The sequence below is a fragment of the Dermacentor silvarum genome, chromosome 11, assembly GCF_013339745.2.
Source record: "Dermacentor silvarum isolate Dsil-2018 chromosome 11, BIME_Dsil_1.4, whole genome shotgun sequence".
In the NCBI taxonomy this organism is placed as follows: Eukaryota; Metazoa; Arthropoda; class Arachnida; order Ixodida; family Ixodidae; genus Dermacentor; species Dermacentor silvarum.
Genome location: NC_051164.1, coordinates 108,923,511 through 108,950,255, shown reverse-complemented (window position 1 = coordinate 108,950,255; position 26,745 = coordinate 108,923,511). Strand labels below are relative to the sequence as shown.

The 26,745-nt window shown below is 48.4% G+C and overlaps 1 protein-coding gene across 1 annotated transcript; it reads left to right on the top strand.

The window, feature by feature from the left end:
• The first annotated feature begins 2,977 nt into the window (after nucleotides 1-2,977).
• On the top strand, nucleotides 2,978-26,466 carry LOC125941350 (uncharacterized). Its single transcript, XM_049658403.1, has 2 exons — nucleotides 2,978-3,782; nucleotides 26,335-26,466. Exons 1-2 carry the CDS (start codon nucleotides 3,588-3,590, stop codon nucleotides 26,464-26,466), a joined length of 327 nt encoding a protein of 108 aa, XP_049514360.1. The 5' UTR covers nucleotides 2,978-3,587.
• Nucleotides 26,467-26,745: the final 279 nt, after the last annotated feature.

Sequence of the window (26,745 nt, the reverse complement as noted above, 5' to 3'; positions counted from 1 at the left end):
TTTCTGCCGTCGGCGTCGCCGTCGCCGTCGCCGTCGCCGTCGCCGTCGCCGTGAGGTTCCGTATGACGTCATTTGGAGATGAAATCGTCGCCGCGCGCCGAACGCTGTATGTGCGAGTGAAAGGGCGCGAGGGGCGCGTCTTTCACGGGGAGTGAACGCACGGCGGAGAACAAACGCGCGTTCTGCGCCGTGCTCGCTTAAGGGCTGCAGAATTAGGCGTCTCGTTTCTCCTTTACAATCACCATATATGTAGAGCAAACGCGCCTTCTTCAGACGCGCGAGAGGCCGTGGGGGAGGGGGAAGGAAGGGACGCGACGTTTAGCTGCGGCACCAAGTGCCTATTTATATGAGAGGCTCCAGCAACAGTCACCAACGCCGCACGCATATACGTTTTTATATAAATACGCATTTGGTGCCGAAGCTAAGCATCGCCTCCCCTCCCTCCCGTCCCCCCACGGCCTTTCACGCGACGGAAGAAGTCACGTTGGCCCTATATACATGGCGATTGTAAAGGACGAAAGAGGCGCTTAATTATGCAGCCATTCAGGGAGCACGGCGCAGAACGCGCGTTTGTTCTCCGCCGTGCGTTCGCTCCCCGTGAAAGCGCGCGTCCCTCGATCGCGCCCTTTCACTCACACATACAGCGTCCGGCGCGCGGCGACGATTTCATCGCCGTTGACGTCATACGGAACCTCACGGCGACGGCGACGACGACGCCGATGGCAGAAATCCTCTTTGAGTGTCCATATAATGGCTATCGCAATATAAAGGAATGTTCTGTTCTTTTTGTAGGAAACCCGAGACAATCGAACACTTTTTTCCAGACTGTTGGGGAGGTTACTTTTTGATGTATTCTTCAAATGACATTAAAAAAAGACTTTCCCATAGATAGCTACGGTATTAGCTATTTACCGGTTGATAATGACGAAGGCATGCTATTTGACATGATAAATTTATCTGGGCCTGCATAGTATTTGGTTGTCAAGAATGGCCGATCGGGATCGTGCAGATCTAGACGTGAGGCCAATAAGGAGTTACTTTCGCGAATCTGTAAGCAGAATGGTTCAAGTGTGTAAACTGCAAGAAACGGAAACGGGCTGGCTTCCTAGGTTGGAAGGGCTGATGTACATGTGAGAGTTTTTGTTGTTTCTCTCCTCAGCCTTTGCAGGACTGGTATCGTTGTATAATTAGGCCTCAACCGCACGTACACATTTCTCGGGCCGACACAAACTAGTTCTATGCGATGATCGCCTCGCGTTTATGGTTACGATTTCCGTACTATGGCACATAACCATTACGGGGATCGGCCAAGAAGCGTGTCCACGCGTGGATTATGATGATGATTTCCACACGGTGGCACACAACCACAAAGGGGGATTTAGACAATAACCGGATGGTGCATACCGTACCAATGAAGGTTGCCATTGCCCTTGCGGTCTTTCACAGTAACTCCAAAGTCACCATTACGGGTTCGCGGGCAGCGTGCCGTAACTACGAAGCATGGTACATCTCACCCCCACGTATATACGTACGAAGGTGGATTAGGCACAGCAAGAAGAAGAATTTTCACGAAGGTCATTAACGCTTTGATGACAGGCAAAATTAGTGGTTATGAATGCCGATGGGCAAAACAAAGTCCACGTACACCACCCACAAAACAGTGGAACGTTGGGCCCGTGTCACGTATAGTCTAGGAACAGTCTACCAGAATCAACTGACTTTGAGCGTGATGCTAAAAAAATTCGGGAACTGATCCACCACCTCATGAAAAACTAAATAAATCGCAGTTTGTGCAGTGCCGGCAGTTACAAACGAGGACATTCCAGTAATGTGGAATATACTATATTCAGATATATACAAGACAAACGAACGCAAATAATGCGGCTCAAGAGCAACTCTTTAGCATATGTTGCGGGAATGCCAAGGGCTGACGAGTGGCAAGCCTCTAGCGAAAGCCTCCGCGCGCGTTGGTGTGCTGTGCTGCTCAGCTCAGCCCCAAAAGATCAACTGCGGGCAGTCCAGCGGGCCGACGACGCCGCCAGAGCCCAAGGGCTCGTGGCAGACGCCTAGGCAGGGTGAAGCCCACCCTATTAGTTTGCCGGACAGAAATACAGTTTTTACCTACCTACCTGATAACTATATACTTTTTGGTGCAATATATGTCCAATTTTCGTTCAGCAAGTTTACATATTTTTTTCTTGCGCTACCATTCAGTCTACATGGGAAAACGATTGTCGAAACTCTGTTGTGTTGGTACTTTCTTTGCTTATTGCTCAACATATCTAACTACTCGTTCTAGTGCAAAAAGAAATGTTCACTTTTTTCTTTTACTCCTCCACTTTTATGAGATAACCCAGTCGAGCCGTTAAAGGTGAAATAGGTGATGATGATGATGATGATGACAACAGCTTATTTTGAAATGGTTTTGAAGAATTCCGAACGAAAAACGTTTGCAGCTGAAGTAGCAGATTACACGTTCATAAGTGCACGTGTGCAAGTCCTGCCACGAGCGGAGGGCTGATGTAGGAAAAGCTGCAAAAACGAAAGTGGGGCGATGAATTCCGCCACCCTGTGTCGTCATAGGTTTTGCTGATGCAGCGTTGGACAAGTCGCAACACACGAGAGCCACGCGCACGAGAACGTTTACCTTTATTCAGTGCGCATTTACGTTTTGCTGCGACCTAAAATAACATCAGAAGAGGTTTAAATAACACGTACTGTACGTACCTGACAAGCAAGCAATATAAAAGTGATGAACATGTGTACATATATGAAATTTCCAATGAGGAGACGCCGGTAAACATGCTCGTGCAAAATCGGACAACAGCAAAGGGAAAGAGAGAGAGAGAAAAAAAAGTTATGTCTCGAAAAGAAAGCAAGCGATTCAATCACGCGTTCAAATTCGAACGCATAATCTGATACGACGACAGGAACCGGTAATTCACTTCGTTTCTTACCGTGCTTATCGCAACAGAAAAAAAAAAAAGAAAGGGCCGCCATTATTTTTTCGCAGTACACGCCGGGTACGTAAGTCAGTCATGGGCGTGACGATAGTCCGAAGCATCTGCGCATGCGCATTCGCGCTTGCTTCCCACAGCAGATACGCTGCATCGCGTCTTCGCGGCCCTTTTCATTTTCGCGTCGCGTGACGAACGAGTCCCCGCTTGTTTTGTGACTGCTACAGCGGTGGAGTGGGAGGCTTGCGCGGGGAGGCAGGCACATACGGCGACCGCTCGCGGGAGAAGACGTCCAGGTTCGGTTTCATCGGAGTGGGCGCCTCGCGGACACCGCTCAGCGCCGGCGCGTCACTCAGGGTGGAGGCCACGTTAGGCGTGCGCTCCCCCGAGAGGCCCTCGACGAAGGGCGGCAGCGCGGCCCCCACAGGCGGCTGGACGAATGCCATCGTCGAATGCTCCCGGGAGTAGATGTCCAGGTTTGGGTGCATGGGCGTCGGCGGTTCCAACTCCTTGCCGCCCAGGTCCGACAGTTCTGGCAGGCAGAAGTCGTCGTCGGCGATGTGCGCGTCGGCGGTTTCGGCGCTCGCCGGGGCTGGTGCGACGACGACGTCGTCAGCGGGAGCCTGACCGATGGTCCAGCCCGCCGGTGGGGACGCCGCGGCGTCCGACTTGGCGTCCTCGCTCTTGCCGGACTTGCGCGAGGTCTTGGACTTGGTCGAGGAACGACGGGTACTCACCTGCGACTTCGGAACGAGTGTGGCCGGTTTCGAGCGCTCTTCATCTGGCGATGACAACCCGCTGTTTACGAAGCCATCGGCCGCCGAGGTAAAAGGCCTGCAGTGCGTGCGTATACCCATAAATGCTTGATATTATGCAATATTAGCTAATGCCTTACGAAAATTCTAATCATTAATCGATACAATATCAGTTTCATTATTCAATGTACGTGTCAAAAATAATTGTAATACTTAAGTTGCACGCAGAAATTCTAACAGTTCCGTAACATACTTGCCTGGAAAATGGCTGTTGTTCTGTAGGTTATTGGATTCGTTTTATGACATGCCTATTTTGTCCCCTCATTATGCAGTGCCCTGTAACGGGCCCTTAAGGGTAAGATAAATGATGATAATGCGCAAACGTGCACCTGAAAAGATATCTCAGTTCTGTGTAGTGCATCTGTTACATCATCTCAAGTGGAGAATTTTGATACACGACATTACAGTTTACGCTTTACCGACGGCCGCGTCGCGCTTTTCACGAAGATCGTCCGCATGTTTTGTTCAACTGCAGCGTGCTGACGCCAGTGAATACGCCGAAACTACACTCGGCCACAAAATATTGCGGGGGGCGCGAGCGCGTCCTTTCCTTGTAGCGGCGCACCCCTGGTGTCGAGACCGACGCTTACGCGCATGCGCCATCATGCGCGTCCTTCCGTGACTGCAAGCGTAAAGTCCCTAGATTTTCTGCGCGCGAAAGACCGCGCGCTTCCGGCCTGCCTTCCTCCCTCGCGTGTGCTACATTGAGCCGCGATTGATGGCTCACCCTCGTACAGGTGGAGTGCAAAATTTTAGAGACCACGGGAGCAGCGACCGAACTACTCATCGCTGCGCGTTCTGACGACTGCGCGCCTAAGTTCGAGAGCACGTACTGCGCACGCGCGTCCTTTTTTATCTGCCACACTGCTTGTTCGGTCGCTTCAACCGCGCGCGCACCGGAACGCGGGAGACAGAGCAAGGTGCCACTTCTGCAGTCGCCGTGGAATCGTAGAGCGCAAAAGACATCGCTGCTTCCTGACCTTATCACATGATTATATTTCAGAAAAAGTGCCGCAAAGCATTTGTTCCGCGCCGCGGAACGTCTAGAAGCAAGGCGCAGAGGGTGGCGCGCTCCCAGTACAAATTAAGTGTTTTCGCCACGTACAATATGACTATCATTACTCGGGCTATTCCACGGCGACTGCAGAAGTTGCACCTTGCGATCTCGCCCACGTTCCGGTGCGTGCACGGTTGAAGCGACCAAACGAGCAGGCTGGCAGGTAAAAAAGGATGCGCGTGCGCAGTACGTGCTCTCGAACTTAAGCGCGCAGCCGTAAGAAGGCGCAGCGATGCAGTTCAGTCTAATACCCGTGCCACACGGGCAAAGTAAAGTGCACTTTGAGCGAGTGCACTTCGCGGCAAGTGTCATTCGCAGGCTGCCACACGGGAACGCTTAGTGACACTCACTGCAGAGTGCACTCGCCGACGAGTGTGTTCGGCGAACTCACTTCGCGGCGGCGAAGTGTGTAGCCTCGTTAGCAATGCTTAGAAGATACATAAAGTGATATTGAAAGATGAGTCCGGAGTAATTTTTAATAACATTGTTTTAAATTGCTGCGTTACAAGATAATAAAATGTGCCACACCGCAACAAGATCAGTCTAAAATCTTAGTTCAGTCGCTGCTCCCGTGGTCTCTAAATTTGCACTCCACTGTACGAGGGTGAGCCATCAATCGCGGCTCAAAGTAGCGCACGCGAGGGAAGAAGGCAGGCCGGAAGCGCGTAAAATCCCTATATAAGAAAAGTACCGCCATTTTTTGATAAACGCCGCTTCTCTCTCTCCTGTATCTCCGATTGGACGATGATAGCGCGTGCTTGTCATTTCTTTATATTTTCTTTTTTTCTGCCTCAGAGCCATGTTGAAAGCCCTCTGCGCAGCCGCAGTTGCCGGCGGCTGCGCCCGGCCTGAAAGCTTCAACGTGGACTTTCTAGGTGCGCCACCGTCGACTTGGCTTTCGCAAGCAAAAAGTAAAGAAAAAAGCAGCGCTTTAGGAGAGGAGGCGGCGGAGGAAAGAGTAGATGGCGGTAATTTTCTTATATAGGGACTTTAGAAGCGCGCGGTCTTTCGCGCGCGCGGCACGGGGGCGAGGCGACGGAGAGGGAGGGAAGGGGAACGGGTGCGTTCTGCTCCGCCGGCTGCTGCTCACAGTGCGGGCGCCGTATCTTGAAAGCGATCTGCTATGTGGGCAAAGTGCGCGCCCGCACGGGCCTCATCGTCAAAGGGATCTGCGTGTGCCGGCAGCTTCGTAGGCGCTGTGCTTTCGGCGTTTAGTTCGCGTTGAAGCGAGACGAGAGACAGCGCGAAGGTCAATTTGCCCGCTGCTGCTGGCGCGCTTTCTCACTCCAGCGTTTTCACAGCGATCTTCCGCGGTCGGCGAGCGAGATGTGTTCTTGTTTACCTGTGCGCGCGTGACACCGTGCTTGTCTATTTGGTTAGTAAGCGAATGTTTACAACTTTATACGGCCCATTAAACTATTATCCTTGCTTGGAATAGCTTTCTACTAATTTGCAATCGATGCTTCGCCTTTCGGGCGAAACTGCGACTTTTTTACGCCTCTTCTCAAGCCTCCTCTAAGGGTGAGAGTGTTTTTTCTGGTGTTGTAGAAAAATTTACTAACAAAGCTCAACTTATTATTTTTTTTTGCCAGAGTCTATTCTTCCTGGCATCAGGGAGAATTTCTGAAACGAATTTTTCTCGGCACTCACCTCCTATTGGTGCTCGGAATTCCCGTGACAAAGTGCCGGGAAAAACTGCCTGCAGGTGTGCCCTAACCTAACCTAACCTTCCGAGAGCCAATAGGAGGTGATTGCCAGGAGAAATTCCTTTCAGATAGACTTTGCCTATTTTCTTAAGTGTCGATTAAGCTTCCGCAGTAACAAAAGAATCAATTACACCGTGACAGAATGCTCTATGTGCCTGACAAGACGCTAAAATAAGACTGATAGCAATGCCGCCCTGAACTTCGTCAACTATAGTCACGTGATGTCATTAATTTTGAATCCACCCGCTGTGTTAGCCTGAGTGGCTTTTGCGTTTAGTTTCGGAGCATGACGTCGCGGGTTCGATACCCGTCGCGGCGGCCGCAATTGCGATGGGGGTCGGAATAAAAAAAAAACGCTCTTGTAGGCCGTCCATTGGGTGCACATTAAAGAACCGCAATTGTTAAATTAACCCGGAGTTTCTCAATACGGCGTGCCTCCTAATGAGATTCATGGTTTTGCGACGTAAAACGCGAGGATTTAGTTTAATTGCGCGTCTACTTGGCTTTAGGTTATTCGTTTATCGGTAAACAAGCGAATCCTATTCTAAAACAACCACGATCTCAACCTAGAAGGTTTTGAAAGCTTTTTCAGATTTAACACTCTCCAAATACGAGAAAGTACTTTGAAACTATGCCGTCACAATGTCCCACCTTGGTGGGAGATTGAATCCTTCGCGCGGTAGCGCGGATGATTCGGCGCGAAGCAATCACGGCAAGGGAAATCTGGGCTTCATTTTCTCGAGTAATAATCCTTTTCCAGTGAGATGAAAGAGTCCCCCCTTTTTATTGCAATGTATGCTTTAGTAGTGCAAACTAAGTTACTCTAGCTATTTACTCTCCGTTTCAGGGGAGCTCTGGCTGGAGAGCTGCCACCTGAATACACGGAAACGGAGATATTGATTTACTCGGTATCCATGGTGCACCAAGTTTGATGAGGTTTTGTGCACTTGAAAGAAAGAAAGAATGCAGAAAGCTTTGTTTAAGCCACCAGTCTTCTGCAAATACTGTCAACAAGTGAAATTTAAAAAGAACCTCAAGGATAAAGTTTACAACTCTGTAAATTATGTACAACTATTGAGACATCTAAAACGGTGAAATTTTCTACATTATAACCGCTCTTATTCATTCGAATGTAGGGTGACCCCCCCTTTTTTTTCGAAAATGCTACACGAAATCAGCTATCGACCCATATTCGTGACCAGCAGAATGTCGATCTATGTTCGTGAACAAGCTACAAATAGCACCGAGCTAACGAAGTTTTTTTTTTTATTTAGCACGTCGTAAAGCCAGTCTGGAGGTTATCCTGAGTGGCTTTAAGAAATGCTGCATAGCCGACGCACTCGACGGCATCGACGACGACGTCGTTAATAGGGGGCCGAGCACGCCTGCTAAGCACCCCACGAGGCACAACTTCTCTGGCCGTTCCGACGAGGACGCAGCTTGTGACAACGGCCAGCCAGATTTAGTAGCCGAGCTTACGGTAAATAAAGATGTGTTATGTTCAAGAGCGTTTCGTTCTGCTCAAAAGATATCGGTCGACCTATAATCGAATTATGTTTATTTCTAGGCGAGTTCAATATATAGAGGTTGGGGGGGCGGGGGGTGCGCGACTCTCACGCGTCCCCTGATGTTTTCCCCGCATGGCTCTCGTGTCTCCTGTAATCCGGCTTCCCCGCGTAGCTAAGCGCCGGCGGCGGTCGGCGTAGATGTTACGAGAGATGGCGCGGGTGTTGCGCTGCTAACGCCACCTAATGGCGGGGTTACTCGGGCGCACGATGGAGCAGGGTCGTGCTCTTCGACGTGGGGTCGGCGGCCACCGACCCACTTCGCGGGACCGTCCCGAGAAGGCTTAGGAGCATGACACCCGAATGTACGAACACGGATCGTTCGAACGCGCCACCGTTCGCGTGCTAGGCGACGGTGTCTAGCATGCGGGCGAGCATATTCGCTCGCTACCCGGTCGCGGCGAGTCGGTCTTCCTCGACTTGTCGCGCGCACATCTGAATGTTCTATGGGCAGTAATTCGGCTAGCGTGCCAGTGTATGAAAGGTGCAATAATGACGTTTTGATTATTTGCACTACTGTGTTGTCGTTCCTTTGTCCCAAGAGTACCTCTGGAGACCCCACAAGGTCGATCTATATTCTTGTCCGGCATGTATTGAAGTAATTATGGTACACCTTTCTTGAACAAACAAAAATTCTGTTGAAATCGCTCTTGTCGAATTAGATGGTCCAAGTAAAACGAGCACTCGCCTAGGCTTGAAAGAAAAATAAATTGACTCGCCGTACCGGTCCTGCTGTTGAAAACCACCACTACAACTGCTGAGGGGGGTATCCAATGTTTTATTGCTTGAGTAATGGTGGTAATGGTAATTTTGTCAGCACGCTGCCGCTGGTCGTATTGCCGTTTCTTTTCCCTTTGCCGCTCCTCGCATTCACGCTTCTCCTCGGGAGTCCTAACTATGCGTTGCCTACCCATAGCGGTGCTGCAACATTGAAATTAGTTGCTAGGCTGGTTCTTTTATATATGAAGGGCTAGTGACGTCACTCCCCGCGCGTGTCGTCGCCGCGGCAGCTTGCGTAACAGGAATTGTTATCAGAAGCGCCTTATCAATGATAGGGTTCGGATGCTTGTTTTTTCCCCGTGCTATTTATTGAAGCGAATGCTGTGCTATATGTTGTATGCATGATACTAAAGTATGTATGCACTTTTCGCTTAAATCGCTGAACGATAACTGACGGTTAGGGACCGCTATACATAGGTTGCACGGACGTCATCGCGGACGCCATATTGGGGTACCAGCAGGTCGACAAGGGGCGTAAGCAAGGAGCGTGACAGCAACAAAAAGCGCGTCTTGCGTCGAATGTCAGAGCGATAACTGATGAACTGGTGAAACAGCAACAAAAAGCGCGTCTTGCGTCGAATGTCAGAGCGATAACAATGATAAACCGGCGAAAAACAATCGCCGTGAAAAAGCAAAACAGTTGGCGCGTGATAATACGTTGCACTGACGTCATCGTAGTCGCCATCTTAGGGTAGCAGCGTGCTGAGATATGGCTGCGGACGTCGCATGAATACTATCTATAGGGGGACCCTTGTTCACAAACTAAGAATTGTTAACAAGCGCATCTGTCGTCTTCTTACTTCAGCGTGAAGTTTCTCCTTTTGTCCCATATTTTGTCTTGATCAGGGCGTACACCAGAAGAATCGACGAGATGTCCGAGCACAGAAATTTCTCTCTTGCTATTGTTAACAAGAGACCCGCAGCAGCCCGAAGTCTCGTTTTGTTTTGACCACTCTCGCCTGACGTGTTTTCCTCGAACATTGGACTTTGTTGAATTAGAGCATTTCTGCATATTACATGCATCTGAATAGGGAAATCGAAGTTGGCCTCAAGCTAAAAGTTTGCTCTCATGGTCGCGTAAGCGACGCCAGTCAGTCATAAAACCTTATTCTCGGTACTGGGAGTGATGGGTCCTGCAACCCCACCAGATGGCCCTCAGTCTGTGCTGAAGGCGACATCTTGGGCTCGCGCTGTGACCCGGACTTGTACTTCCGGATCAGAGCAGGGTCTCCCACTTTTGCGAGCCTATACAAGCTTCTGGAGTTCTTCGGGTGGTAGGTCTGCGGGGCAGTTCCAAAATATGTGTTCCATCGTGGCGCTCTGGCCACATTTTGAGCAATCGTGTTTGAATTCGTCCGTCTGGGTTGATGTGGTGCATTCTGACCGGGTTTGGAAGAGTATTGGTTTGGAGTTGTCTCCATTTAAACTCTTGAGCTTTTCGTAAGACTTTTGTGAGGTGGCGGTAGCGTTTGTCTAGCTAATTTAAAGTATTGGGTGATTTCCTGGTAACTGATCAGACCTTCCTCTGTGCGTTCCGAGCTCGAGTCATTGCTCACGGCTCGGCCGAGAGATTCTTGAGCCGTATTGTGAACTGCCTCGTTCCCAGGGTTGCCAGAGGGAGCCGGTACCCATATCAATTCTGCGTCCCCCCTGTTTTCAGGGTAGTGTTGGAGGATTTAGAGGTGCTTGAGATTCTTCCTCTCGAGTAATTATTAATGGTTGTTTTGGAATTACTTACAACTGTTGCAATTTTGGGGTTAGTTAAAGCTAGTGCTATGGCCGCTTCCTCCGCAACGTCGGAGTGTTTGACTCTCATTGTAGCTATTGACATTGGTTCTCCGTTTGCCGTGGAGACCGATATCGCGAAGCCGTTGATATTGCCGGGTTATTCCGCCGCATCAACATACCCCACATCCTGCCTTCCCCGTATTTATGTGCTAGCGTCTTGGCTCTAGCTATTCTCGTGCCCTCGTGGTAGGAAGGACGTATGTTCTTTGGTAGAGGTTTGATGCTTATGGTGTTTCTAATCTTCTAGGGCAGTTTCTGCACGTCCTCCGCCAAGGGTTCAGCGTTCTTGCCTGTAGCCTTTAGTATTAGTGCAATAGCGTTAAGGGCGCCGTGTCGCAGAAAATCCGGCGTCGGTATCGGCGCGGATGTCGGCGTCCGTGGCGGAGAAAATCATCCCGAACCACCCCGACCGCGCAGGCCCTCCGCGTGGTGCAAGGTGTTAGCGAACAAAAATTGAATTTCTCACAGTGAAATCTGTCAGAAAAATGGTAAAGTACGACTTAACCACACCCTATAGACATGGTGGCGTCGGACAGTTATTTGAATGTACGAGAAAAAGTTATTTGAATGTACGAGAAACAATGCTGTTACGAGGAAACTCAAACACAAACCTCTTTTGCCAGCATTTCTACCATACTATACTCGCGGCCAACTTTCTGTGGCAATGAAGGGAAAGCTACGGAGGCAAAGCGCACACAAGTGAGAGCGCTTCTGAAGAGTCCCTCGCTTAAATACAGGTTTGTTTAGGCTGGGGAAGAGAAAACAAACACCGTATTAGCAACAGGTAAATAAGACAGAACACACAACTGAGTGTAAAAGTTTGCTTATTTTGCGGCTTTTCCCTTCCGCGTCCGAGCAAACGCGAAACCGTCACACGTGGAACCTGCGTCGATTCAGCGTCTGTTCCGAGCAACCAAAAGCACTGTCGAACGCTGCCGGACTACTTGGCGCGGTAACACATGTGCAGCAGCCACGCGCCCGTAGCTTTCCTTTCATTGCCACAGAAAGTTGTCCGCGAGTATAACAGCGGCGCGCTCGGGTTGGCTACTTGCGAATATCTTATCCAGATGGCGCTCGCATCCTCGGCAGGTCAAATTGGGACTGGGCCTCCTAATGCGTTTTGGACACGCGCGCACGTCGGGGCGATAGCAAACAATTAATAACACAATAAAAAAGGTTCTAGGGCCTTCATATTTTAGTATAAGACGACTTATATTGCCCCTTGAAAAACGTCTTCCCTGCAATGCATTTGTTTAAAAGTGAAGCCGACTTTAAGAGGATCGGTGTAAGCTTGGTCTTTGTCAGCTGGTTTTCTCACGTTCTGTGTTGCAGTAAAACCTACTCAAAGAAAAATGCGATGCGAACGGGTCCCGATAACGGTATCGCGTTCCACTCTTAAAGGCGAAGCTTAAGTGACCTGCAATTGTTTCTCTGCCGCCTGTCGTTCGGGTTAGTCTGAGCTCTTGTGTCCTCCGGTGGGCCTCGACAAGCTCGTGCAAGGTGTTGTGTGTTCCTAGATGTAATAGTTTCTCGGTGGGCGTGTTGATTGGGTGCCCGATGGCTGCTTTATAAGCTTGCCTAATTAGTCCGTCAATCGTTTGTGTTTCCCTCTGCGTTAATTCGAGGTATGGGAGAGCATATGTAATTTTGCTGATTACAAAGGCTTGGACTAGTTTACACAGGTTCTGCTCTTTTACCCCTGTTCGCTTGTTCGCTATTCTCCTTGAGCCTGATAGTTTGTGTCGTGGCGTGTCTTAATTTTTATATGGTTATCTGATCACTGCTGTTTTCTTGTACATGCCTAGGATTCGTGAGTGCTTGGTCTTTTGACCGGTTCTCCTTGTACCAGGATTTTGAGATCCGGGATGGTGTTGCTTTTTTTGCTTCTTGGGATGTCACGCTTGACCTGTAACTCGGATTAAGGCTGTGAGCAGCTAAGACCCAAGGTTTGTACATGGGTACTATTAAGTCGACTGCTCGTTGCAGGGTCTCTTCTATGTCGCTTTCTCGCCCTTTGGTAGTCCATAGGGTGATGTCATCCGCATATAAGGTGAACCTGAGATTATGTACAGTTCTTAGTTTAGCCGGCAGGTTTATCAGGGCCAGGTTGAAGAGGAAGGGCTAGAGCACCTAGCCCTGTTGGGTTCCGCGGTCGCCCATGCTGATGGGATCTGAGTTCGGGCCGCAGGCCGAGATCTCGGCCGTTCTTTCCATTAAAAAAGATCGGACGTAGTTTTATGTTCTGGGGCCCGGATTAACTTGGGAAAGGTTGGTGAGTATACTCTCATGCGTGACGTTGTCGAAGGCTTTGTTCAGATCAAAGCCTGGGCTGCCCTGACACATCTGCTACGCGGGATGATTTCTTCGCTAATGAGGACCATGATGTCCTGTGTAGAGAGATGCGCTCTGAAGCCTATAATTTCATTTGGGAGAAGGTTGTTGTCTTCCGCGTACGCCTTGGGAGCCTGTTTAAGACCATGTGCTCCATGAGCTTGCCTAGGCACGACGTAAGAGAGATTGGTCAAAGATTTTCAATGTTCATCCTTTGCCTGGCCTTGAGATGATGATTCTGGCGTGTCTCCATTCTCGTGAAATATTCCCTTTCTCCCAATACGTCTTGATTAGGTTAGTAAGGGCCGTAACCCACGTAAGGTCGAGATTTCTAAGGGTTTTGTTAGTACGCACTTGGAGTCCTTTCCGCGCCGCGACTTGCGCTTCCGTCTGGTGGTCGTCGTGTCGGCGTCGGCGCCGACTTCAGGTGGGCTCGCGGTGTTTGCAGCTGCCTCTGCCACTGCCCTCACGCTGCTGCTTCTTGGACTTCTTCTTGTGGCGCCGGTGTTCCTTGGTTGTCGTCTGCTCCGCCGACGCCATGCCACTGTGCTCCTCGTGCGCCGTCTGGTCCGCCACCTGGCCTCCCGACGTCCTCCCGATGCCTGTATCCTGTTCCTCATCGCACGACGGCCGCTTCCCTGCACAGTCGCCGATGCCAACTGAAAAAGGAAGCTTAACGGTGGGCTGTTTTTCAAACGAAGCTTGTATACGCTAGCTTGCGCTGGCGATGTAATGCTAGAACTCCGCCTCCAGCGGTGGCTTGCCGGCGCCGGAGCGTGGGTCATTAGTAGAGGCCGGATCTTTAGGCGTTAAAAAAGCGCGTTTTAGGCGCCAAAAATAGGCAGGCAAATCAACGTTTCAGGCCTCCAACGTCGTAAATATAGGCACAATAAATTTTTACATAAATGCAAATAATTTCAAACGAAGACCTGCGCGACCTGTATCTACGACAGGAAAAGAAGAAATGTTATTGTTTATGATGGCACAAAGGCGCCAACAGTTGAACATAGCTGTGCAATTGTCCCATAAAACTGCTGGACTAATGACGATCATTGGGCGTATTTCAACAAGCACACTGCTCATATTCATGTTCAATGGCCACTGTACTCGAGCGTTGCATAAAATGAAACAAGCATGAAAAAGAATACTTGAAAGCTGGGAATACTGATTAAAACAAGCGCTACTTTATGTCTCGCTGACGCAATTAAATTAACACACAACAGAAACAGACAAATAATAAATCCAAGAGAGACTACAATTTATTAAGAAATTAACATGTTCTTACATAAGGACTGTTAGGTACAACTCCGGCAATTTTCTCATATACACTGACATTATCGGAATTGTACAGGCAAAACGCCCCAACACTGCCAAATACACTTCCGCCCATTTGAATTGCACGTGTTTGAAGAAATCTGTTTGGAGAGCACGCGGAACGTAGTCTAAGAATCACTGTGAAGATTGTGGAAACAATAGCAAACTACCACCATCTCCAGATTTCTCGATTCAAAATTGTTCCTCTTGTCACTGAGAATGATCTTGTATGCTGAGAAGGAACGCTCGACGGCAGTGTACACCTTAAAAAGTAAATTACAAACAAAAAAGCCGCGTGCACATCACATTTTTCTTTCTTTCTTCTTTTGCTCTTTACTCTCCTTTCCCCTGACGGCTCTCCGCGGTTTCGCATTCGCCAACCGCGGCGCGACCCATTTCACTGCTGATAGCGATTTTTTTCCGAAAGTTGGTTGAACTAGATGACTAGGTTGAACCCTATAGAGTTCCGAACAGTCAATGTTGCCCGGTAACATGAATAACGGTCTCCAACTGCACTCGAAAGCGAAACTTGAGGCTAAATAGTGTTCATATATAGGCGCCGATATTGAAAATAGGCATTTATAGGCATTTAGGCACAAACGCCAAAATAGGCATTTATAGGCACTATAAAAACACTATAAAAGCCCTTCTTAACCTCTAATTCATGCTCATATATCAAAGTGGGGCTATAATAGCGCAAGGAACAAAAAAAAAAAAAGGCATTTGCCTAAAATCCGGTCTCTGAGTCATTAGGCACGGTGCCAGCTGCGTAGGCGCGCGCTCACGCCACGTGCGCAGCCAATCAGAGCCGTTCCGCTTCCGCCGGTGAGGGAAAGAGCAGGAAAGGGATTTGCGCGCGCTGCGCCCTCTTCGTTTCCGTTCAGTTCAGTCTCGGAAAACCGATGGGACGCCCGCGCATTGTGCGTACCCCCGAACAACAGGCAGCTCTCGCTGAGTGCCGACGGAAGATCACCCGTGAAAGTGCGCGTCGTCGACGGGCCGATCCTACGGTGCGAGCCACTGAAGCTGCGGCACTCCGCCAACGCCGAGCAGATAACCTGACCTTCCCTTGGTCACGGTCAAGTTACTCAAGAAACATAACCGTCAAACACAAGGTGCACCCAAGACAAGCTTCGTTTACCATTTCCCGGCAGGGGAAAGGCCGACGATTTTTTAAATCTATTTTTAATTTGATAGCATCAAAGGCGGACCTCGCATGCTTGTGACCATCCGTCTGACGAAAAATGTGGGCCTATCGTGAAGGCAGGGGAGTCTTTACTCAAAGCGCTGGCTGTAACGTGGGGATAATGTGAGAAAGTGGCACCTGATGCACGTGCCAGGCTTCAACGAGCGACTCTGGTACGCGGGAAGCGTGCGCGCGGCTGTGGCTACAGCATGTGCTGGAAAACAGAACTTCGATCTAACAACACTCGAAGTGTGTTGAGCTTGTGCGATCACAGTGTCACAGTGTTCGCGAAGTCGCAAAAGAGATACGAAGTAATTTGATAAACGAGTGTGCTGTACGTTGCCCGCGACGCACGCGCGCGCAGCTGTTCAGACGTCACTGTCATCACTTCCTGTATCAGTTCCTTCCGAGTTTTTGCCCCCTTATAGCGACGCTGTTAAGATGCATTGTGTTAAAAGTCATCGGTGAAAACGTGTAGCCAGACGCCGGTGCCGATGGTGGGCTAGAACAGTCAGCAAGGCAGCTCTACTAGGAAGCGTCGGAACGGATGGTCAGATTCTGGCGTCAGTAGAGCCGGAGCAGCATGCTCCGCCATATGGGTCGCGTATAACAGGATATGGCAAGTACGTAATATACACCGTTTTCTGGAAACGTCATTTTGTTTTCGCTGTAGCCTTGATAGCATATGATGCCAGAATTCCCGCATTCCGAGTAATCCTCGTTTGAAAACACTTTCGGTGTTGTCTCACATACAGCTCATGTGTCTTTCGCTAGCTTTCTGGCCAACGTTTTTACGGGAGCAAGGACATTGCACGAGAGTTTCACAAGACGAACAGCGCAGACGTCGGGATGCGATCGACGCACGGGACAGAAAGCGTTCCGTTCCGCCTTCTGCTACATTCGCCTCGAGTCATCTCCAATGTTATGGCTGAATAGTAGTTTTCGTGGGAGTGTGTAAATAATTTGTTTGAGACCGAATCGAATACGCATCGAATAGTACCAGAAGCTAATCAATATCGAATATGTTTCGGATGAGTTTTCGAAGAATGATTAGCCGTTATCACAATATAAAACGGTGTTCACATTTCATTCATAACGTTAGCAAGTGTTTGTCATTACATTGTGCGTTATGGAGCATTGCTTATGAAAAGCAAGAATGGAGCATTACTAACAAATACGCAGCTTGTTGGCATACATAGGACTCTTCGGAGAGTGCGAATGATTGCTGCGTAGCCGGTAAAGTGACTTTCTGAGAGACGTAACATGCTCCATTATGCAATTTAACATGTCGTGCCTATATGCCCCCGGGGATGAAGTTTAATGTACTTATGCTCCAGTTTTGTGTTTCATTGCGCACAGCCGACCTTCTGACATTCGGAAACCACACGCAAAATATGTCTAAAAAATCACCAATATTCGCGCTTCCCTGCATGTTTTCGTCATATCACCGAACCTAAGCAGCCCTGTTGTGCTCGGTTATTCCACTAGAGGGAACATTTTATTTTTATTTTAGATGTAGGTATCCTTGCTCGACTACTGTTAATCACTTTCGTCTTGCTGTGTGCCTCTGTCTTGCTTGATTTGAAAATGTAGACGTGCTGCTCGACAAAAGGGCCTCACAGAAACCGTGGGTAGCATGCGCAGTTCGCCTTCCTTTCGATAATGCTTGGTGCTGCCATTAGCCTGTCAATTACGCAGCGCAGAAGAGCTCACTTTCAGATCCAGAGTATGCGTATTACTGCCACGTGTGATTCTTTCTTTCATTTTTTTTTTCTTTTAAGCGAAGGTTTCTTTCCAAACTCTCCGGGACCTTCCTGAACATGGCTGCTGTTGTATTCCCGAATAGCTCACATTAAAAAAAAAATTGTTCCCGATGGTGGGATCGAACCTTGGTCCCCCGAGAACCATTAGGCCACAATCACACCTAGACCACCTACACTGCCATCGTGCCGACGCCTGAGTAGCTCTTTGAGATCATCGCCGCGTGTGTCACATTTGCGCGAGAGCACATGGGCGCGCGCCAGGCAGGAATGAATTTGCAATTTTATTGAATTTCATTGACCGCCTCACGTGAGCATCGCTTCACATAAATTATAAAAATGTGCGCTGAATCGGTCAATATTATTTTTTTGTCGCAGCTATCAGTTATGCTGTCACACGAGTTACACTCCCGATACTATGCGACTCGTTCATTTCGACCACCGCACTCTTTTTCTAGAAAGACCCACCGGTCACATCAAATTCGAAACGCGGTAATCAACTTTTGGGGCATATGTCCTGGAAATTACGTGGTCGTCGCGAACATGCCTGGAAGAGCTCATGACGTATCTACAAAACAACGGTCACGCGCAAGCGCAGTCATTCAGTTCGACGACAGCCAACTGCACTTGTTATCGGTGCGTCGAGTTGTATTTTGGACACAAAGTTCGCCCGATAAACTGTTTAGTCCTCGATTTTGCCTGGCTGCTAGCTTGCTTGCTTGCCTACGCCTCACACTCACGGGACTATAGTTCAGGTGTCCGTCTTGGCCGAAATTTCGAGGCTCCAGAAGGACCCCCCCCCCCCCCCCGCACTTTTTACTCCAACCCTTACCAAGTACCTTTTCGTTAGGTTGAAATCAATGGCCCTTTCCAGAAATGCACGCGCACAGTCAGTGGCTACCGCAACGCAATACGGGAATTCGGAGCGCCGGCCGCGGCCGGAGGCTTCCCATAGTGCACTGCGGCCGCCGCTGACGGTGCGCGCGCATTTCTGGAAAGGGCCATTAACGATGGCTCACCTGTTCCAGTAGCTGCAGCATCTGCGTCCTCCGCGCTTTCCTTTCCCGCTTTCAGCTCTAGATCCTTACACCCTTCGACGGCGAGGATCCATCCCGACGACGCCTTCGGCTTGTTCTGGACGACGGTGCTGTCTCGGCTTTCAGGCCTTGAACTCTCGCGCCGCTTTGCCCCCGCTGCGGCGTCCCTAGCGTGCTTGGCGACCGAAGCGGCGACCGCCGCCTTAGCGCCATCTTTTTTCAGACGCTTGTCGTGAGTCGTCGGAAAGTCCGTCGTACCCGAACACTCTGCGCCGGGATGCGGCGCCACATCCGGTCCCGAACTGAGCCCCGGCTGGACCGCGCGCCCTATTTCAGCGGACGTACCGCGCGCGGCGTCAGGTAGGCCTCGTTCGGGAGCCGAAGACGGCACGGCGCCCCGCGGTCTATCCGCGCCCGCGTCGACGGGCAGGCGCTGTTGCGACGACGTCTTGCTGGCGCGCCGGTGCGCAGAGGCGCCGTCGACCAGGGTCTCTTCGGCCCGGGGCGGCTCCACGATCGGAGCGGCGCCGTACTTGCGTACCAGCAGCCAGAGAAGCAAGAACAGCACGATCGCTCCCAGCATGATGGCGACCAGCATAACCAAGTCCATGACCGGGTCGGGACGCATGGCGGGATGATCCAGGACGCCACCGACTTGGGTGGCCAAAGACGCAGGCAGGTGAAGAGTACGAGAGAGGTTGTACCGGCGACAGCCAGGCTGCCGCAGCGAAGATTAGTCCCGCCCGCTTCCAGCGCGTTCGATTGGTTGGTCATCAGTGAGATGCCGCGACCCACTACAAGGGGTAAGCCAAGAATCGTGATGTAAAACGGAACAAGAGAAAAATAAATGCTGAACTCTTTCAGACGCCAATTTGTTGTGTTGATTGAAAACTTACTTTCATCGCATTTCTTACATCTTGCAGAATCATAAAATGCTTACAGCTGCACAATAAATTAAGAGTTTTCATTTCTTTAGTGAGTTTTGTCAAGTTTACAGAATGTGGAGTCCATGCGAAAACTCGCTACACGTACATCAAATATGCGAACATAAACTATTTCATGTCTACGAGACTTGAAAAGCACCTATCCGGCCACTCGAAAATTGACTGGCGCGACACACTGTCAAAAAAAAAAAAAATGAAAAAGTGAACCCGCTACATACAATTACATACTCACACCAAGCAAAATATCCACCATCTGCCTTCATGCTCGTTTTACTCAAACAATTTGCCTATGTAATTCAAACTTGCAGCACTATTTGAATCCGAAGCGTTTCAATATGTACGGGACACATTTTAATAACCTTACTTTAATCAATGCGTTTGCTGTTGATGCGCTATCTTGGTGTACACAATTGCGTACATAGCGTCTCAAAGGATTAAGCAACAAATATATGCGGAGCCTGACGGCAGCGTCGAGGGCAATGCCATCGGTAAAAATTCGCTTGGAGTATCTGCATAATTGCTATCGCAATAAAAGTAATGATAAAGGAAAGACTACGCGTTAGTAGCAATATAGTACTGTACTCGCGTAGAACATTCTGTGTCAATGAACGGAACGAGTGGGGCCGGAGCTTCTGCGCATGCCTTACTGCGCCAAGTATTCCGGCAGCGTTTGGCAGCACTTTCGGCTTCTCGGATGCTTCTTCCATGTGCGACGGTTTCGCGTTTGCAAAGACGCCGAAGGGAAACGTCGGAAATTAAGTCAATGTCAACATTCAGTGGTGTATTTTAACGCGATATCTTTAAGGGCCCCGTGTCGCAGAAAATCCGGCGCCGGCGGAGGTGTCGGCGTCCGTGGCGGAGAAAATCATCCCGAACCACCCCGACCGCACAGGCCCTCCGCATGGCGCAAGGTGTTAGTGAAAAAAAAATGAACAAAAATGGAATTTCTCACAGTGAAATCCGTCAGAAAAATGGTAAAGTACGACTTAAACACAACCTACATACCTGGTGGCGTCGGATTGTAATTTGAATGTACGAGAAAACATAATTCTCTTAAGAGAAACTCAAACACAAACCCCCTTTTCCAGCATGTCTACCATACCAACAGCGGCGCGCTCGGGTATTTTACTTGCGAAAATCATATCCAGATGACGCTCGCATCCTCGGCAGGTCAAATTGGGACTTAGCCTGCCTAATGCGTTTTGGACACGTGCGCGCGTCGGGGCAATAGTAAACAAATAATAAAATAATAAAAAAGGTCTTAGGGCCTTCACATTTTATTACAACACGACTTATATTGCCCCTGGAAAAACGTCTTTCCAGCGATGCATTTCTGTTTAAAAGCGAAGCCGAGTTTAAGGGGATCGGTGTAGGCTTGGTCTTTGTAAGCTGGCTTTCCCACGTTTTGTGTTGCAGTGAAGCCTACTCATAAAGAAAAATGCGCTCCGAACGGGGCCCGGTAACGCTATCGCGTTCCACACTTAAAGGCGGAGCTTAAGCGTCCTCCAATTTTTTGTCTTGTTTTTAGTTGTTATAACTAAGGTGTTTGTTTTCTCTTCCGAGCCTGGACTGTAAGCTTTGAGCAGACCAAACTGCTAGCTGCTATTTTTTAGATCCTCCTCCTCTCGTCCTCGTCACCCATCATGCGCCTCTTTCTTTCCCTCTTCACCTTCCCCGAACGCATAGTAGCTGGCTAGAGAAACGTACCTCAGGCTGACCTCTCTGCATTTCTCGTAATTAAACTTTTCTCTCTCTGTCTCTCGTCCCCAGCTTAATTAAACTAACGCAGCAGAAAATGTGGGTATATATTCAGAAGCGCTTTTGCTTGTGCGCGCCTTGCCTCCGTAGCTATATCCCTTCATTGCCACAAAAAGTTGTCCGCGAGTTTTGTTCCTTGCTTTCATGGTACTTATTTATTGATAACAATATAGTATAGCAATACTGTATAGCAATATAGTATAGTATAGAGTATAGCAATGCAGGAGCTCCTATCTTGTTGGTGTTGTTGTTGTCTTCAGTGAATGCATGGCACGTACTCACGAGGGGAGATTGGCCAAGGTTCGCAATGGAAACGTAATGAAATGCCTTCTTCTCGCTAACTCAGTGGTCTGTGATAGCTACGTTTAAATAATATTAGCAATAATAAGTAGTATATGACTGAAAAGTGATCATGTCTATTTTTGGGGGGAAGCCGCTAGAGAATTAAAAAAAAGCTAGCCAAATGGTAAAATGAGGAAAATGTATTTAGCATGTTAGCCTGCCATGCACAATCTGACATAGTTCCTTTCCGGCACGATCGAGGGTCCTCGCACCAAAAACTTGAAAATACCAAGTGCTGAGAGACTAAGCTCAATAAGCGATTGTGGTTGCTCTAAGTAGGTCTTTTTGTCGGGATTACATCGTTGACGAAATGGTAGGAAGTGATCCAATGATTATGCATCCTCGCATGACGCACAAAGGTTCGATGGTGTGAACCCACACATGCTTATCTAAAGGTTTAATTACGGTAATCGACATGGAAGGGTCGTGAGAGACACGACCGACCTTTTTCGCTGCAGCAAGAAGGAGTTGGCTTATTTCTGCGACCGACAAATGGTTGTCTTCGAAATCTTGTCAAAACCAGCTGGGTAAGGTTCGGTGTAAAGAAACCTACGGACCCACTAAGCGCTTATTTCATAGAGAAACAAAAAAAAAGTTTCTTTCTCTATGCTTACTTTGCCAAACTGTCTTCAATCTCATTGCTGACAGCGCACGTCGACAGTGTTCAGGAATTCACAGAAACTTAATTTAATCCCCATGAGATGGAATGAAACAAGTGTAGCGACAGATGCGGTAGTGAATTATTCGTGCTTTTAAGTCACATAAGGACTGAAAGATAGTCGGCGAGCATGATTATATGTGGCACATCGTCGGGAATTTCGCAAGGGCAAATTGAATGAGCAGAAATCCAACCACAAAAATGGGTGCAATTCGCAAGACGGATAGCGAAGCTCCATGATAGATTCCGAGCAAATGCCCATTGGCGATCTCTCATCTTTTTGTGAGGGGCCTGTGGACACTAGCACGCGCGAAGGAAAATCTTCCATGTGCTCATTCAGGAGCCTAACTAGCGTCTGATATCAGCCTAGCATTTTTCGGAAAATATAAAATTACGATTATTATAACCTTCTATAGAACAGACACTTTGAATTGATCACATGTTAACGTAAATGTTTGCTAAAAGATTACGTCCACACAACCTGAGGAAACTTGCGTCTAAGCAGTGTGTCGAACGAAAACAAAAACGAAACAAAACGATATTTCTGACCGGAACGAAAAGGTAACCGAGGCGTTATTTATTTTCTTCCGGAGTGAAACCGAGATATTTTTCATCGGTCTTCGGTTCAAGGGGAAAGTCTGCAATCTGCAACCGACGTCAGGCAACGTGAGAATTAACGCGTATCTTAGGCAGGCATAGTGCGAGCGATAGCCGGTCCAGTGCTCCACTAATATAAGCCTGCCTCTCGCTGCTCTAACAAATCGGCATCGTAGCAAAACCTAGGGATTGCGCGCTAAGAGCTTATTGTTTCGTTTTCTACGGATACAACGCTTTCTTAGCGAAGTATTATCCTTCGTTTGTGTTCGTTTAAGTTCGTTTTATCGGAACAGCAGTCTCGAATTACTGCGAGTACCCTCGATGACGGGCTGCTTCTGAGATCATGCTCAGTGCAGTGAATTCTCAGATCATGCTCAGTGCCTTCACGCAAGGCACTGATCATGATCTCAGTATTCACTTATTGAGAAAAAGGAATACAATGTTTTATCGTTACTCTGCTTCGAACATTTTACATGCGAACCAAAACCGTTATGAACCGTTACGGATAATTTTTTTCCGGAGCAGAACCAAAACAGCGCGTTTTTCAGTGAAACAAAACTAAAACCAGAATGAAAAACATTTCGTTCCGACACCCTGAGTCTAAATACGAGGAAACGGCGAAATGACTTAAACTAAACAAAGTTAGCATCTGCGGACTGCAGCAAGTAGATTTTTGATTCAGGTCATCAATTTTTTAAAACAATTGTTGAAAATCGCAAAAGAAGCCTCAAGTTTACCACTCCGACTCAGCTACAATAGTATCACGATTCCGTAAACAAATGCGGATGATATATTTCCGGAACGTCGAAGTTACCTCGAGGGACATCGAGGGACATGGAGAGGAAACTGGTCAACAGGTATTGTTTGACCAGTTGGTTCATTATGGCAGCAGACGGCGCCAGAGAAAACACGAGGGACAAGAAATTACCTCGTATGTGATCTGTGAATCGCCTGTGATGGTCATTTGTTGTCCCTCCTGTTCTGACACCGTTTTCCGCCAGAAATATCGCAATTCTCAGGATGGCTCAGATTGGTGCAAAAGCACTGAAAGAATATTTCCGGCGACTTCGGAACGGCAAGTAATGCATGTAACCTTTGCTTGTCGTTGTTTCATGCAGATAATGTAGTCTTGAAATAGGGCATAACTGGTCACAGCGAGCTTGTCATAGAAATTAAAGAGTCCCCAACAAACAGCGCGGGCATTGAATGACTGCAGCGCCTTACTGTAAAGTAAGACACTCGGACGCAAAGAAAGGACGAAGGCGGACTGAAGAGGCGCGATTTATTTGTGTCCGAGCGTCTTGCTTCATAGTAGCGCGCTGGAATAATTCAACATGTACAATCAATTAGCCCCAACCTTGGCTCTTCTAGCGTGCGTCTTTGAATACAGTTGCTCAGAGCATCCAAGATTTTTTTTTTTTTACTTTCGTGCTCAAACGGGAAGTGCATGCGCGCAAATCCTTCCGACCAATCGTACAAGTAACAGTGCTGACAACGCAGGCAAACCTGCAAAATCTTCGCAACATGTTCAGCAGTGCGAAACAGCAAAGTTTTCGACTAATATTGCTATATGAGCTTTATTGGTGATTCGTAAACGCAGTAAACGTGACGCGTTGCGGTCAAGGACAAATAGGTACACATTTGGCACACATTTTCTGACGCGTTTCCAACATCGTCCTGGGGTCTTACTTTGCTATGGTCGCTAAATAAGAATAGCGTTTCTCGAAAACACCGTCTTACGCCGATTCCCACAGTGCGTCCAGTCTACAATTTTTTAAGAGCCTTGTCAGATTAACCACACACACTGCTGAGAACTTTTAAATTGCACGATAGCAAGCTCTTGCAAGCCTGGAGAAGAAAGAAATGGATGACTGGGAAAGTCGGCTACTCGAAACTATTTAGGAGTAAGTTTGTTTAGGAGCAAGAAAGTAGGAAAATTGACCGGAGGACATCTGGCAGACTCATGTCATGACAGGTAGCATAATTGTACGTTAAACCCTTCAATTCCCAGAGACGGGTGCGGGATGATGTCTATTATATACAAAATATAACAATATGAACGTCAACGCAAACCTACGGGCAAGAAATTGCAAAGCTACCTCTGATCACGTATTTCATTGCTAGAATACACATTGTACAAAAGCACGACAAAAATGAGCATGATCAGTGATAACAAATAGATCAGGGAGCTTGTTCCACAACCTTATAAACGTCAAGAGGCGAATTCGCATAAAACGCTATACCACGGTATTTACGTTCTACTCCTTGCGGTTGTCATCCTGGAAGTCAAAAGTGGCTCTCCAGATGTCATAAACTTGAATTTCCATCACACATAGCAATAAATGTCTTACCAGATTAGCTACGCATTGCGACTGTCATCGCGGAGTAAAAAAAAAAATCGGCTGTCCAGCTGTCTTAGCTGCTGTGACCGTCAACGTGGACATTTAGACCAGCTGTCGAGGGGTCAAATGGAGCGGTTCACATACTGCTAGAGAAATACGTTATTCATGTGCCAAATAGCTCCTGCAGCTGCTACCTTGGAGTGCGAAACCAACTTTTCAGGCGTTAGTGGGCTCACCATCTTTATCGGTGAGCAAGGAAATGGCGCTGCAAGCGTCATTGGCGTGGTGGTCGTCATCATGGTAGGAGTTTGGCTGTTATGTTCAAGACTCAATGACCGTTATCGTGGCGCGTGAGACTGTTCAGGCGTCGCAACCTTTACAGCTCACATCTGTGATCGGTAAACTAGATTTTCAGGCCTTAGTTGTACAGGCAACCTTGGCGCAATGGTGGTCATCATTAAGGTGTCTCTGGTGGCCCAGTTGCCATGGTCAAACTCGTAGTCCAAGTGCCGTCGCTTTTGTAGCTGGTATCTTTCTTCTAGCTACTAGCTTTTCGGGCGTTGTGATCCCGCCGGTTTCATTGTGCAGCCTGAAGCTGCAGGCTTCCTTAGAGCAGTACTCATTGTGGAGCGAATATGGCTGGCTAGGTATCCCATACGTAGCAAACATTATCTTGGCGCGTGCAACTGGTTGTCCATGCGAATAGTTTCTGCAGTGCCCACCTTTGACATACAAATTAGTTTTAAGGTGAAAGCCTTAGATCACTGTTTCAAGGTCGCCCTATGGGGTACAGAAAGTCACGAGACCAAGGATGGCCAGACGCGAACCGAAGCATATCCAGCGGTGTGTAAGAGATGATTAATGATTAGCAAAGTTAATTAATGATCGATTAGTGATTGAATTAAGGTGGATTAGGGTAGATTAAGATAGATTAAGGTGTATTACGGAGGATTAAGGTGGCTTCACACGGCTTTCGCCTTCGCGTCTGTTAGGCGATAGCTAAGGACACCTGGAAATTTTTACAGTGAAGCTGTCTATGGATAGGCCATGGAGTCCACGTGGAAAAAACTATTGTCATCAGCAATGCCTCGAGTGCCGTCGTATTCCATAGCTGGCTCCGTTGCCGCTCATCATTCCAGCGTAGAATTTCACTTTTCAGTCGTCGTAAATGGGAGGCCGCGTTTACGGGCGTATGAGCCATTCATTGTCTTACGTGACAGATTTAATAACACAGGTGATACGCGAATATGTGTGCGTACTTATCGTCACGGTGACCACCAATTAGGACAATATGTTCGTACCTTTGTTTACAATTCTGTAACCTCTGTATCGTGCGCTAAACAGCTTCGCTGGTGATCCACCTTCACAGAGTGGAACGCCTCATAATTTTTTTTCAGGCGTTTGTGGTCCCACTGGCCTCCATTGTGGAGCCTGAAACTTACGATGCAGACATCCTTCACGCAGAGTCCGTCATCGTGGAGCGAGTCTGGCTGACCAGGTGCCCTAAACTGGTTGTCCACGTGTCATAGCTTTTGCATCTCGCGCCTTTAATCAATAAATCATCTTTTAAGGCGTTTGGGGTCCCGCGCCTTTCATCGCGGAGCGCGGAATAGGCGGCCTACTTGTCCAGTGAGGGATCTGTCAGTACAAAACGATAAACTTGTTTTCCATCCGTTACTACGAAGCATAAAGTTTGGTTTATTGACGTCAAGGATCCTGGAGACCGTATCTTGGAGCGAGATGTTGGCTGTCCAATTGTCCCATATGCGGCAGCCGTCGTCGTCGTCAGTCTTCCAAACGGGCTGCCC

Bases quoted from the DNA above. Each gene is read 5' to 3' on its own strand.
- LOC125941350 (XM_049658403.1), top strand. From the start codon at position 3,588: ATGGTCCAGCCCGCCGGTGGGGACGCCGCGGCGTCCGACTTGGCGTCC. The intron at 3,783-26,334 runs GTAAAAGGCCTG...ATTTTTTTTCAG, and splicing joins CGAAGCCATCGGCCGCCGAG to GCGTTTGTGGTCCCACTGGC.